The sequence below is a fragment of the Taudactylus pleione genome, unplaced genomic scaffold (assembly GCF_031769625.1).
Source record: "Taudactylus pleione unplaced genomic scaffold, aTauple2 ptg000366l, whole genome shotgun sequence".
Lineage (NCBI taxonomy): Eukaryota > Metazoa > Chordata > Amphibia > Anura > Myobatrachidae > Taudactylus > Taudactylus pleione.
This window is the reverse complement of record NW_028284767.1, coordinates 5747339-5757767: the sequence shown is the minus strand read 5'-3', so window position 1 is coordinate 5757767 and position 10429 is coordinate 5747339. Positions and strand designations below refer to the sequence as shown.

Below are 10429 nucleotides of genomic sequence, written 5' to 3'. Positions count from 1 at the left end.
CTAAAATAAGGTAAGGACATTACTATTATGTGTCGGTTGCGCTTGCAATTTGTAATAATATTGTTTTACATAGTGTAGAATGTACATTTTGTATCTGATAACAAAAACACCGCAATGACATTTGTGGCATAAAATAATTATACACCCTTTTTGTGTGTAATTTCTACTTTAATTAAGAAAACCTGTAGTGAAAAATGTAATTACATGTTTTATTTTCTGGATAGCCTGCAGTCAGCCAGCAAACCAATCTCACTATATTTATATTAGGATCATTCTATGTTATATCGACTAACTTTTTTTTTCCAATCAGACGTCCCTTAGTGTTTAAGTCAGGCCTTATCATGATAGTATAACACTTTGGGATGAATATGCAACTCAGAAGTCCACTACTAGAAGCCAGAATGGCAAATATTTCAACAGCCACCATGTATTTGCCTGTAGTGCTAAGATATGCTGGGAAAAAGGACAGCCAGACACTGCAGAATATCACCATACTGAAGGTTATATGTGTGGCCTCGTTAAAACTGTCAGGTAATTTTCTTGCTAAAAAAGCAACGATAAAACTCAGCGCAGCTAAAACTCCCATATAACCCACGACACAGTAAAATGCAGCGGCAGACCCTTGATTACACTGCAATGTCATAGTAATAGATCTTTCACTCGTGTCAAAATATGGAAATGGTGGATTTAACAGGAACCACATTAAGCATATTATAACTTCGCCAAGTGAGCAAAGGCAAACTAAATATGCAGAGATTCTGGATCTTATCCATTTTCTTGATTCAGCCCCAGGCTTTATCGCATTGAACGCGATAACGACAGTTATGGTTTTAGCCAGAACTGAAGAAACAGCAACAGCAAAAATGATCCCAAAAGCTGCTTGTTGAAAAAAGCAAAGGGCAGTATCTGGGCGTCCAATGAATAATAAGGCACAAAGAAAGGACAATGTGAGGGAAAGGAGTAGAATGTAACTTAGATTCCTGTTGTTGGCTTTCACTATGGCGGTGTCTCGGTGTTTAATAAAGATTCCCAGAACTCCCACAGTTACAACAGCAAGGAGAATAGTAAGGCAAGATAATGAGATGCCCAGAGCATCTTCATAAGAGAGGAAGTCTATGGTCCTGGGGGTGCACCGGTCTCTCTTCTCATTAGACCATTGGTTTTCTGCGCACTTGATACAGTTCTCCATATCTAGCAAGGCAAATAGATTTACAATTTCAGAATTAGAAATCAGATCTGTTTTTGTGAAGAATTGAACATAATTATATCAAAACATTGACAGAAGGCATAGAAAATTATTATTAGTAGTAGTTGTAGTAGTAGTAGTAGTAATAATAATAATTATAAAAACTCATAATAATTTGTGAGACTTATTATACCTCTCCACACAATGGGGATAATTTATGAAGTAGATATGAAAAAGTGTATATTTCTCTTAATGATATATGAGCTGACTAGGTGATGTGCAAATACAATATGTACATAGCATAGATGTACTACAGTAGATATTTTGCCAGGACTTAGATGGGATCATGGGCATTTACAGTAATACCCAATATATCATAGGTTCTAACATAACAGGTAATCTTAAAGCACCATGTTCACTGAGATGGGTCAAAAACAGGTACAGAGTACCTGAGCCCAGGCTGCTGATGAGGCACAGCCACACCGATGGCATAAACATGCCTCCTACAGCAGATAATACAGCATGTAAAGAAGGACCCGGTGTTCTCAAAGGGGTGTAGCCAGGGCCGGTGCTATCATTAGGCAGCTTTGGACAGCTGCCTAGGGGGCACCGGCTACTGGAGGGTACCGCTGAGTCTACAAAAAATTTTTAAGGATGTCTATTTCAGTCCTGGCAGGAACTTCTGATGACCAAGGGGTGTATTTATTAAGGGGCTCTTTAGCGCGATGTTAAAGTCACCCCTGCTTCGCCTGCATACCGCTGCAAAGCAGGAGCTGGCTACCGAGCTTGTTCCTAATAATAGACCTGTTGTGGAGGGTGAACGTTAAGTAAACAGCACAGTAGAGATACTGGACTCACCAGATCTCCGGAGTCCCATGCAGAGGAAGCAGAGAGGAGTTTTTTTTAACAAACATTATTGACAAACATCCAAATTTACACAGCTCAAGTCCTGCTTCTCCAGTGAGGAGCTACAGTACTCGGTATCAGCGCTGGAGAAGACACCAGATGGTAAGTGCCCTCTTCCCTTAGTAATACCTAGGACACTTAGCGCTGTATGGCAGGTGGAGTGGTGGAGGTGGTGATCAAGAGGGGTGCGAAGGGCTTTGCTAGGTGTGATGCCCAGCGCGGCCCTGCGGGTGGTGGGTAGAGAGGGTTCTGGAAGCAGCAAGGCTCGACCGAGTTCTCCGCAGGAATGAAGAGCTCTGGTGTAAGCTGGCTGTTGTCCTGTCAGAATGTAGGGGGTCTCCAATGCGTTTCGGCAGGGGCTCTGCCTTCTTCACCACTCCACCTGCTAGACCCAGGCGACCACGCACCGCCCCCTGGGAGCAACCAACACCAGCTCCACTCACAGCTGTTCGTCCAGCAGCAATCCCTAAGCGATCCACACCAGCAGGCACCCACCAGGCAGCGGGAACAGAACGCCAGCAACGCGGTGCACCAAGCCCCACAGTGCACCAGCAAGCCACTACCACACACAGAGCTTCCTCCAACCGCTGACACCGCAACAGCCATCCAACACCGCATCTGCAAAAGGAAACTAACACCAGCTACCAGCAGCCCAAGCCTTTTTCACCAACAAATCCTACCGGTAGGTAAGTGACTCCGAGACTTATACCCCTGCGCGGGACGCCGCCAGGGTGTACATCCACAACCACCAGACCCGCTGCCAACCCACCACTCCCCTCCCCCCGAGACATCCTAAGACTGTTGGCCAAAGGTCCAGCAGGGGTAACGTCTATTGAACTGCACGGAAAGGAGCCCCCTAAAAGGGTCCACTCACCTCCCCAGTCTCCACCCACACACACCCCCAAGTGGATCGCTCACCCCACCTGGGTGCCTGGGACCAGACAGGATTAGTACTGTTTTTTTCCAATAAACCCTTTGGCCCCCATTTCTGCCTCTGTCTTCATTTCCTCACCCACCACCTCCAGTCCATTAGACCCCCTTCCCTCCCTACACCCCATCACTCCACAAACAACATCGAACACAAAAGACCACAACACACTATTACTCCAGCATTACACCCATAGGGCGAGCGCACCCTCCGCACCCTCTACCCCAGTGACGTAAGGTCGACAATGCAAAATGTTGACAGGGGTAAATGTCGACAACTTCAAATTGTCGACACACCAATGGTCGATGCATCAAAGGTTGACACCTTTTTTTTCAAAATCTTTTAGGTTAGGGTTAGGCACTTGGGGATGAGTAGGGGGAAGGGTTAGGGTCAAGCACCATGGGGAGAGTTAGGGTTAGGTGTTAAATTAAAAAAACATGTCTGTAACATATATATATATATATATATATATATATATATATATATATTATTGCTTGATTAGGTATAGGTGTTAGTTTATTTCAGATATAGGGGATATAGTTGTGTATTTGTAAATATGTAAATGCATTTCTGTGTACTCTTTATAACTGGACTCTGAACCTCATTCAGAGGCGGTCGTTAGTTGCAAGCGGTCGCACTGAATCAGGACAGCCGCTTGCATCCTGAATGACCGCCTCCTTGTCGAACGCTAAGCTGTGGGTTAACAGCTCTAGCGACCGACATGGGTGATGTTCGCGATGGTCAAGACCATTGCGACCATCGGGGCTTACGACCAGACCCTAAGGTTGGGTCTGGGCACTCGTAAGCCCCAGGGAGCTTCCTGCTCTGATCGAGCAGAAAGCTGCTCACTGACATCAGCAATGATGTCAGTGGGGCCGCCCCCAAACGGCAAGCGTTCTGGCGGGAACGCCTCTGTTTGGGCAGGCATGCCCCCTGCCCACCTCCCAAACGGGGCGAGCTGTCACTCACCATCGACAGCTCGCCCAGTCTGCTGCGAGACCCCTAGCGACAGAGCGTCCGTCGCTAGCCGGGTCTCGCGCATGCACACGACGGAGCCGGCTCCGTCGTGCACATGCCCAGTGGGGCAACATCGAGTTGGTTGCGAGCGCTCAGCGCTTGCGACCGACTCTGAATGACCCCCTCTGTGTGGATGTAAGCCCAGCCAGTAATGGTACCCTGGATGGTCAGTGTTGGAGGAGAGGTGATAACAGGGGAGAGTGAGGTGACAGTAGGAGGACCGTTAAGCTGCCTTAAAGGAGTTGGAGAGCAGAGCAGAGGAGTGCTGAGGATTGGTGGCTGTGATAGCGCAATTGTGAGTGGCTCTGGAAAGAGAGACAGCGGGTGTGACGGCTTCCCAGACAGCAGCCTTGGAAAGGAGATTGGCGGCTGTCAGTACAGGGGTGGATCCGGAGTGTTGGCTGTGCAGTGACGTGGAGCCAAGAGAGAGGACCAGCTGTCAGGGGTATAAGTGCCCTGCAAAGCCTCCCCCAGGAAGTAGGACGGCCCAGGCAGAGCATCAGAGTAAGCAGCCCTAACAGGCGTCTGACAGTGCCCTAATCCCATTACAGCTGAAGGAAAAGGAAAAATAGTAAGAGGCAGAGACAGATAAACCCCTGCCCAGGTATTAAATTACAGGCAGCCAGAGTCTTCATAGGACCAATGTAACTGACCATCAAGTCATATTCTTACACAGCAGCCTGTATTAAAGTCTCTAAAACAAGAGAGGGAGACCAGGCTACAGTTTCCAGCATATTTATACACAATGATACAGTCATCCTCACAGTAATAAGTGACTGTAAGCCACAGAGACCAAATGAACATTGAGTTTCTATAGGACACAGTCATCACAGTTGGGATAATTAAACTGCTTTTTTCCAGTTGTTTACTGAAGGACTATTATATTGTATAAAGGCTGGGAAGATCGCTGTAACACTGCAACAGTAACTTTCTATCAATTTAGCCAGCTGTCAAAATTGAGTTGAACTCCACTTCAAACTTAGAGCCTGATTCAGACCCGTTCACAAGCAGCCGCTCGGCCGCAGGGGTGGGCGAACGAGAATATGCTAATCAATGCCTTTGCACGGGCGTTCGCCCCTAACAAAACTGACGCCCCCAATATTCTGCAATGCTCCTCCTATAGCTAGCGAGCGACAGAAGTTAGCGAATGAACCACTCGGTAATCTTTTTTTTGGTGTTTGCGCTCGCAGGGTTTTTTCCCCCTGCAAACATATAATAATTCGATTGTCTATCGGTTTATCACAGCATATGTTAAGTGAATGATGTCAATAATGTAAATAATTAACATAAGTGTTGTCCAAATGTTTTCCTTTGTTTCGTTTTTTTGGGTTAACCCCTCGTGTTTTGTTTTTTTGTTTGGTTTTTGTTCTTAGATTGTAAATGTTTTCTTTTTAATAAGTGTTTTTTTTTATTTATTATAAAAAATAAAATTCAAAAAATTAACAAACAGACTTAAAAGGTAATTGTTTAAAAACAACATTTACGCAAAAGTAGAAAATAATACTAGCTTCATGATACTTTGCTATACTAACATGTTTCGGTAAGCACCAACAGTTATTTGGTTAAATAAGCCAATTCGCTCCTACAAATGCACCTGAGCAATTGAGCATTCAATTAGCTCTGTTATTAGCAAGAAGTTTGCAGACTATTAGGTGATTGCATTGTGGGCTCCGAAATAGTAACATCACTAGTTACATCGTTTACATTAGGTATTAACGAAAAGACTATCGGTCTTGCGGGAGACCAAGTACCTCATTCAGACCCGGTCGCAAACGCTGAGCGCTCGCAACCGGGTCGATGTTAACAGGGCCGGATTGAGGGCCACATCGGCCTGGAGCTGAAAATGACCAAGGGCCTATTATGAGAAGAGAGGAGGTATGACCAGTGCTGTGTGGGTGTGGCCAGTGTCAGGTGGGCGTGTACACCACTATACTCTCAGCCCCAATGTCTCCCTAAATATGTAAAATACAAAAAATGCTTAATTTTGTGAGGTAAATAGAAATACAATTTTTATACTTATGATTTATGGCCGAATGTGTGGAGAGCAGATGGCCAGTCGACATCATGTTGTCATGACAATGGGCCTATTTTTATGTGGAGGCCTGGAGCTGTAGCTCCATCCGCCCCATTGTTAATCTGGCACTGCGCGTGTACAAGCCCCGGAGTGAGAGAGAATTTCTTTCGCTCCGGAGCTCACTACAAAAGGGGCGGCTGTCGATGTTGATCGACAGCTCGCCCCTTTTTGTAGGCGGGTCGGGGGGGTGGCTACACAAACGGAGGCGTTCCCAAGCGAACGCCTGCCGTTTTGTGGGCGGCCACACTGGCATCAGCAGTGATGTCAGTGGGGAGCTTCCTGCTCAATCAGAGCAGGAAGCTCCCTGGGGCTTGCGGTTGCCGAGACCTAACCCTAGGGTCTCGTCGCAAGCCCCAATGGTTGCGATGGTCTTGACCATCGTGACCATCAACCTGGTCGGTCACTAAGCTGTGGGTGGTAAACCACAGCTTAGCTAGCGACCAGGAGGCCGCACTAACAAAAATAAGCGGCCACCCTCATTCAGAGAGAGCGATCGCTTCTTGCGACCGCCTCTGAATGAGGGCCCATATCCTATCACAAGCTGGACGTGCATCCCAACCTGAAGCCTGCTCGCAGAGTGACGTATTACTACTTCCGCTCTTCGTTCTCTCTTGCAGCAGTTAATTTATGTACGCCCCAAAAACGGCGTGCGAACGCTGTGGCACGCCTGCGTTTTTAGACCACCCCATCACCTCCCACAAACGGCCCTTTCTGTCAATCAACTATCGGAAGTCACTTACTGCTCACAGTCCATATGAGCAAACGAATATCTGTTCGCAAAGACTCAGTCGCGCATGCGCAATTGCAGAACATCGGCCAGGAACGAGCGAGCGGCTGCTTGCGAACGGGTCTGAATCAGGCCCTTAGTACTGAGCTCTTTGGCAACCAGAATCTTATTAAATATTGTGGACTATTAACATTGATAAATGTAACATTATACAGAACCGCTCTACTCCACACTGTCACCTGTTCTCTACACTAAGACTATGGCAAAGCTTTTTACTGGAATACAAATAAAAGACTCAGCCCGGGCCTGAGTAAATAACTAGAGTGCACTCATAACCAAAGTTAATGTTTTAGGCAGTAGTTGTATTTTTTTGTCAAGCAGTGAAGGACTATTGTTATTTATATTATAATGTATGTGATAGTGTTAAGTGTATTATAGTAGGTATGGGAGTATCCACATATATATTATTTTAAACTATATATGTTGTGTAATATATATATTTTGTTCTGGTAATTTATTTGTGATTGTTACACCTAATATAGTGTATAATGTAGACTTCACCCAGTAAAGAATTTCTTGCAGATGGACATACAATAGGAATCTGAATTGTTCCGGATGAATAAAATTGAAATCTAATGTTAGTATTATTTTATGTATTGTGTGTATTTTGAGGTTAAATTGGACCTATCATATCGCTTATACTAAGCAGGGGTTTCCCGAGTCAACCCCTCTACTCACTTGCATAGTGAAGTTTATTGACTTGGGTGGAGACACACCAAGGTGAGATAGTAACCCAACTATTGCATGATGAGCCATACTATATAGTTGTAACATTTCAGGGGTTACATGTTGACCATTTTTGTGTCAACCATTGGTGTGTTGACCATTTGAACTTAACAACCTTTTAGCCCTGTCGACCTTTTGTACCTGTCATCTACCTATTGCATATCGACTGTTTGGTGTTGTTTTGACACCCTTCTTACTGTCGATCTTTATACCACACCCTTTTCTTGTTGTTCTATTTTTATTCTACTTTTATCTAATTGGTGATACATTTGTGATAAATTTGTGTTTTCTAGTTTTGACGTAAATAGATTTGTACTAGTTCACTTTCAAACTTTCAAATATATTGTTGAATTAGCCATATTTGTCCAACTATGCGTAACAGTTTTTACATAGTGGTGTGCTGAAATTTCTAAAACTGTCAGTTAAGCCACAGGTTGTAAAAATCAGACTTCAGGACCCAGTGGCGTAAGTTCATCCCAGATGCCTGGAGACAAGTTATATGGTGCCCTCCCCCCCATTACAGCCGCTGGCGCTGTAATGTAGAATTACACAAGCAGATACACCCCCAGTTGCACACAGAATATAGGCATGCTGCATATCATTCTAATCAGCAGAAGCTGCTTCTGCGCTAATAAGGCTCACGCGTGTCGCACAGGTGATAGATGTATGTGGACACATCTGTATGCATTAGTCACAGATAAGATGTACAGTGCAATTAGCATGAGGCTCAGAGTCCTCCTGATGGAGGCAAAAGCCACCTGATGTGGGGTAGGGAGCCCTCCTGATACCCCTGATGAGCTGGTTTTGAGGACTGAGTTTAAGTCAAAATACTGTAAGATTGCCACAGTGGTGGGACTACAAATCACAAAATGCCCAATCTACTGCCGACTGTATCACATGCTCCACCAAGATCTTCCCCCCAGACTCAGTCGTTAGCCGCAGCTCTTTTCGATTCATCCTTGTTGACATGCAGCTCCTGGAAGATCTGCAGCTGTGCTTATCCCCAGGTCAGCCACTCAGGACTCTGCTGCATGGGTCAGCATCTATGGCTGCCACCAGGGGAATGGGTATGATATACCGCCGGCCGCATGACAGGAGCAGAGTGCGAAGCAGCGGAAGCCCGACAGCGCTGGAAATCCAGATCGTGGATAGGTAAGTATAGACTAACCTAACCCCCCTAACCCTAACCCTCCTTAGGGGTGCCTAACCCTAGCTTCCCCCCCAAGTGCCTAACCCTAATCCCCCCTCTAAATGCCTAACCCTAACCACCCCTTTCCCCGCTGCCTAAACCCCCGGGGGGTGCCTAACCCTAAGTCCCCCCCGGGGGTGCCTAACCCTAACCCTCCCTCCCCCTAGCCTAACCTTAACCCTCCCGGGGGGGTGCCTAACCCTAAGTCCCCCCCGGGAGCCCTAAACCTAACCCTCCCCCCCCAGCGGCTGTCCACTCGCGGCGCCCGGCATCACTACGATCGTGATGCCGGGCGCCGGTCTCCCAGCGTAGGGGAAATGCGGGCGTCTACATCTAGACCCACGGCATTTCACCCATGCCGGGATAAGACAGTCGGGAAGCCGGCTGCTGGTATTTAGGCAGTCGGCTTCCCGATTGCTTCCCCCACCAGGGAGGAGTGGGACAGGAAGTTGTTGGTGGGGGGGATGTGTTGGGACTGCTGCATGGGACCGAGCAGCTAGAGCTGCCTCGAGGGAGGAGTGAGAAAGAGTTGTGGGTGAGGGGGACCGCTGGACATGTAACACTGACATAAGAAGCTGCGACACCAATGAGTAGGGACAGGATATAGATATATGGAGGCAGCAGCTGATGGTCTGACACAGAACTCTCCACTAGTGTACGGTGGCTTCTCAGGTGCCGGGAAGAGGTGCCATGTATTGGGCGGCCATGACGATACACTCTGGGTACATAGTTACAGCCCTAAGTGGGATGAATATATTGTGGGCAATGGAGAAGGTGCCCCCTAAGTGCTGGAGCCCGGCAGCAGGTGCCTCCATTATATCCCATAGTTCTGCCCCTGTCAGGACCCGAAATAGTGCATGTTTCCCAGGTCTCACAGAATCACATGTGAAATAATTAGCTCCACCTGTGAATTTGTTAAAATGTGTCAGTTAGTAACTAATACACCTGTGCACCTTCCCTGAGAACTGGAAAATGTGACCTGTGTGGGGTCCTGAGGACCGAGTTTGAGAACCACTGAGTTATACTCACCAAGTTTCTCTCCTTTGTAACAAGACTCACCTGTGCTATTAGAGATCTCCCCATCTGAGCAAGCGATGCAGTCATAGCAACATTTTTGCATTGATTTTCTGCGTGCCATTCTATATCCAGGAAGGCAGGTATCACTGCATACTGAGCGGGGAACCTAAGAAATAATTCAATATAAACATGTTTTGGCAAACTGATAAGCTTTTTTTTAACTTTTTTACAATCTGATTGATTATGAGATTTTATTTTATTTTTCATAAAATAAAGTGGACTGGATTAAAGGGGCCCATGCACCAGTGGCGTCATGAGGGTCTCACCCTCGGAGGGGGTGACACCAAAATGCCGGCTTCTCTGCAGTGACAGGAGCCGGATGCTGTAGTGTGATATTCTTCTGCAGCACCCGGCTCCTGTCATAAAAGAGGAGCCAACAGCATCTCCTATGTTGCTGGGTTGCCTCCAGAGTGGTGTTATTGGGTTCCCCGGAGAGGCCATGCCCTTTATTTAGCCCATGACCCCTTTTCAGTTGCCTGCTTCTCCGGCACGCGGGGGTATCCATAGTGTGCACCAGGTGTCACTACACCCAGTGATGC

The 10429-nt window shown here is 46.7% G+C and overlaps 1 protein-coding gene across 1 annotated transcript; it reads right to left on the bottom strand.

The window, feature by feature from the left end:
* Nucleotides 1-274: 274 nt before the first annotated feature.
* Nucleotides 275-9964, bottom strand: LOC148508444 (vomeronasal type-2 receptor 26-like). Its single transcript, XM_088444508.1, has 2 exons — nt 9873-9964; nt 275-1191 (listed from the first exon to the last, which is right to left on the bottom strand). The coding sequence occupies exons 1-2, from the start codon at nt 9949-9951 to the stop codon at nt 275-277; spliced, it is 996 nt and encodes a 331-aa protein (XP_088300634.1). The 5' UTR covers nt 9952-9964.
* Nucleotides 9965-10429: the final 465 nt, after the last annotated feature.